The sequence below is a fragment of the Pinus tabuliformis genome, chromosome 8 (assembly GCF_031772625.1).
Source record: "Pinus tabuliformis cultivar Carrire ecotype Pingquan chromosome 8, CPIR1, whole genome shotgun sequence".
Taxonomy (NCBI): Eukaryota; Viridiplantae; Streptophyta; class Pinopsida; order Pinales; family Pinaceae; genus Pinus; species Pinus tabuliformis.
In genome coordinates this window covers 691,893,742-691,898,542 of record NC_142294.1, presented here as the reverse complement: position 1 = coordinate 691,898,542, position 4,801 = coordinate 691,893,742, and the positions used below count along the sequence as shown (strand labels likewise).

The 4,801-nt window shown below is 40.6% G+C and overlaps 1 protein-coding gene and 1 pseudogene across 1 annotated transcript; one reads left to right on the top strand and one right to left on the bottom strand.

Annotated features, from left to right (window-relative positions):
- Positions 1 to 1,360: 1,360 nt before the first annotated feature.
- Positions 1,361 to 1,485, bottom strand: LOC149237494 (U4 spliceosomal RNA; annotated as a pseudogene).
- Positions 1,486 to 2,472: 987 nt separating this feature from the next.
- On the top strand, positions 2,473 to 3,906 carry LOC149237493 (uncharacterized). The gene has a single exon (XM_089369295.1). It carries the CDS (start codon positions 2,473 to 2,475, stop codon positions 3,904 to 3,906), a length of 1,434 nt encoding a protein of 477 aa, XP_089225421.1.
- Positions 3,907 to 4,801: the final 895 nt, after the last annotated feature.

Sequence of the window (4,801 nt, the reverse complement as noted above, 5' to 3'; positions counted from 1 at the left end):
GGAGAAGCTCAATCCTCGTAACCCTGCGAACGAAATTAGGCAGGGAGAGCTTTAGAAAAACTCACTGTTCGTTAATTTGGAATTCCGATGTAATTCCTTACCAGGAGCAGGGACTGTGTGTTCACCTTCTTTGCCATCTCTCGGCTGAGCAAAAACGTACAGATGCATGGAAAACCTACTGAGCTTGGGAAATGTAATAAACGAATCAATACTCAATAGCAACCAGAGTAAAGGGGAACAATAACAACCATAATAGACGAGCATTCCCGTGTACTTAGTTACCTGGGTTCCATGTTGAAGAGCTTTGGTCGCAGAGCTACAACCTCTAGAACGCTAGGGTTTCGAATGATTCCAGTCGGCGTGAGGGAAGAGGGAAGGTCGTTACCATCATAACTTCCACCCTAATTGACCACCCAGATTCACCTTAGATTTCAACCGTTCGCTAGGGTTTCGAATGATTCGAGCCGGCGTGAGCGAAGAGGGAAGGTCGTTACCATCATAACTTCCACCCAAATTGACCGCCCAGATTCACCTTAGATTTCCACCGTTCGATGTTTGCCAGCAGATACTGCAAGGACAGGTGGAGGATACTTCGTCAACATCTGAAAGTGCAGAAGCTTCCGGCGGGTGATGGCGACATGGACATTTCAATTAACGCCAACCTTATGGGTTTTATAAACCATTGATAATGTACTATAAATATAAACCAAAAGATTAACTCGTTAGTGCAGCTTGACATCATAACTCGGCATATCTATATATATATATATATATATATATTCTCGAACTAAACAAGCAGAGATGTATTCCCGTGTTATAAAGTGTTAAAAACAAGTTATATTGACTTCATGTCCGGGAATTAACAAAAAAATATTCTCATTAACCGAAAAGAGCAAGTATATAGTGGTAAATGAGAATGTTCGTTACCTGTATAGTATTTTTTTTTTTTTTTTAAATGAGGTGCAGGAGATGTTACAATTGATTTTTTAAATAATAAAAAATTAATTTTACAAGTTTAAGTTCAATTTTAATGCGTTAAAATTAATAAATAATCAGGTAAATTATAGAATTACATGAATTTATGTACATTGATCGATCACATAATAAAATATTTATACTTTTCACTTACGGTAATTTAAAAAAACAAATTTCAGTCGGCCTAATTATAATCTAAATAGTTTAACTAAAAATTGATTAAAAAATAGGTATCATAACTTGAACAAAGAGCTGCAGTAATTATTGGATCAGAATTGCTAAACCTCACTTAAAGCTTCATCGATTTTAGCAAAATTAATAGAAGGGAAATTTACTTTTTGATGTAAAATTACATAAATTTATTTCAATCGACCTAATTACAATATAACTGATTTAATTTAAAAATGTATTGCAATGTCGTTTCCCTAAAATATATACTGGGGTTGGAAATAGTTTTCAACCAGCCATGGACGCGCCTCGGTTTTATCTCACTAGCTGCGTCATCTAGATGGTATTTGGGGTTCGACCCTCTCACAAATACGCTTTCCAATTGTATGATTTGGGTCAAGTTACCCAATCTGCCTCTGGGATTGTGGACTATAGAAACACTTATTGAGATTGTCAATTTCATAGGTAAATTTATATATGTCGATCCATGGTGCAGGGGGTGAAAAGGATAAGAGGATCGCTTGGATATTGATCGAAAAACCTTATAAGGGTGGATATCCAGACCACATCGTCATAGTTTGGGATGGGAACAAAATCAATCAAAGGCTTGATTTCTGGGGGATCCCATTGTGTTGCTCAAGATGTCATCATACAGGTCATCTCATTAAAAATTGTCGATATAGAATTAAAGGCAGATCTAAGGGGCACCAAAAGAGTCAGAACAGAAATCTGGAATCTGTTCCGAATCGTAAGAATCATGATAATTCCCTATCTTCTCAGGACACAGAACTCATAGATTCGACCGATCGGGGAGAAGACCCGAGGAATGTGACATTCATAAGCTCTTCAACACCTGAGCCCGCAGACGATCTACCTGTTCTTAGTCCGTTGCCTATAGAAAAAGGCGACTTTGTTGTAGGCTCCCACTCTATTTCGATCCCCCCCCCGATCATCATCTCCGGCATCCCCTCCTACAGCATTATCAAAAGGGAAAGGTGTGGCGTCTGCACCCACTCTGACCAACTCTCCTAACCGTTCGCCTGTCAACAAATCCGACAGCGACCTTGACTCGCTTCTCCTCAGGTATCCCTCAGTATTGGAACCACTCACCATACATAAACCCGCCTCCCACTCTTTTCCATCCATTAGTCCCGATTCAGCAAGGAACATCACTACACGGAAAAAGAAAAGGGGCGATAGCAGGCATTTCCGAGGTAGATCAATCGCCCCCGATCTTGGTGTTACAAATCTATCGCTAGTGGAGGTCCCAATCATGGAATCGACAAGAACACAGTCCCTTAGAGCATGGGAGACTAGGCAACCGTCAACATGACTTTTTTAATATCCATGAATATAAGGGGCCTGGGTGTCGGCCCCAAATATCTGGCGCTCAAGAACATTTTCTTCTCGACTCTTCCCAAAATTATTTTCATTCAAGAAACAATACATTCTGCATCAGTTACTTTGGCTTTTTTCAGGAGGATGTTCCCTAACTGGCATATGGTTGCCACGGACGCTTTTGGTCTATCAGGCGGATTAGCTATGTTGTGGGATCCCACACAGATTAATGCAAAGGCATTTAAATGTTGTGCAGGCATTCTTATTTCAGCAACTGTCAGGGGACAATCTCTTTCCATCAACATGCTGAATATATATGCTCCGTGCAGGGATCGTTTGCCTTTTTGGGAAAGGCTAATCGACTCTGAGTTACTGGATATGGAATCATTTATGTTAGGTGGGGACCTCAATGTTACATTAGAAGCAGATGAAGTATGGGGGGATGGGAGGAGGAACTATCCTCTGGGGGAAAGGCTCAGACAAGAATTCTTAAACAGAAATTTGGTGGACATTCTGCCAAGGAAAAGAATGCCCACATGGGACAATAAAAGACTGGGGGCCGCCTTTATCGTGAAGAGGTTGGATCGCTTCGTGGTTAAGACAGAAATTATTGATGCTTGGGCTATCACGGGGTCCGACTATTCCTCCGACCACAGGCCCATTTATTTGGTCTGGAAAGATGCGACTCCCAGGTTAGGCTACTCTTTTAAGTTTAACAGAGTTCATCTGGAGGATCAAGATTTTAATGATGTTATCAGGAACAAATGGAAGGAGATAATGGAATCGGATATGGCCCTTTTATCCACCTTCAGAGAGAAGATTCAGAGTCTAAAGGTGACCTCGAAGGAATGGCAGATTCGCAAGAAACAAAAAAACAAACAATTGTTGGCAGACATTCAAAGGAAGTTAAACTCTGTTCTAAACTCATCCAGTGCAGATTGCATGTCTTTCGATAAAAGGTCTCATATTACAACATTAGAGAAAGCCAAACAAAAGATTTTACAGGAGGAGGAAGCAACATGGCGCCTCAAGAGCAGGGCTCTTTGGCTCAGAGAGGGGGACCGTAATACCAAATATTTTCATAAAGTTGCCAACGCAAGACGAAATATTAATTCCATTTGGCACATCAAAGATGAAAAGGGTGACATAATATATTCACAACAAGGCATCTTTGCGGAAGCGTCCATCTACTTCCAGAGACAATATTCTCGTCGTCAGAGTAACATATCAGACATCCTATGGGCTGTGGATCTCATGCCAGTAATGTTCAACGATCAGGCAAATGATAATCTATTCAGTCCTATAAAGGAGGAAGAGCTTCAAGCGGTTATCAAAGCATTCAAAAAGGACAAAAGCCCCGCCCAGATGGCTGAACCATCGAATTTTTCACTCATTTTTATGACTTATTTAAAGAGGATTTGCTAAGGATGGTCGAGGCCACAAGGATTTCTGGAAATATAAACAGTGCCATCACTGCTACATTTATTGCTCTGATTCCAAAAAAAGATCGATCCGAGTCTTTCAATGACTTCAGGCCGATTGCTTTATGTAATATCCTCTTTAAAATCATCTCCAAGATCATTGCGGAAAGGATGAAGACGGTGTTAAGTTTATTTATTACAAATCATCAACATGCCTTTCTCAAGGACAGAAATATTCTGGATGCAGTGGCCATGACCCAGGAATGTCTTTTCTCGATCTTAACAAAAAACATCGACGCTGCCATTCTGAAGATTGATCTGACCAAAGCATATGACTGCGTCGACTGGGGTTTTCTCCGAATTCTGTTGGCAAAGATTGGTCTCAGAACGCAATGCATAAATTGGATTATGGCATGCGTTGAAAATGTCAAATACGCTGTTATTGTCAACGGTATTCCAACTAACTTTTTCAAAGCTGAAAGAGGCCTCCGGCAAGGTTGCCCATTATCGCCACTGTTATTCATTCTCGTGATGGACACTCTCAGCAATCAGATAAGGAAAGCGGTGTCGGATCAGAGGTGCAGGCCGGTAAGGATTTGCAAGGATATATCTTTATCACACAACTTATTTGCCGATGATGTGCTCATCTTTGCCATGTTGTGTAGAGCGTCCTGGGATTGTTTACATGAAATTCTCAATAAATTCCAATCGGCATCGGGTTTGGTGATAAATAAGGTTAAATATATGTTGTATCATAATGATTCTGAAAATGACACTGTTTTATGGATTGTCGATTTATTTGGCATTCCACAGTCATCTATTAGGGGCGGATTCAAATATTTGGGTTTCTCTCTGAAGGCCAAAGGATATGGTACTCGGGATTGGCTCTGGCTAATTGA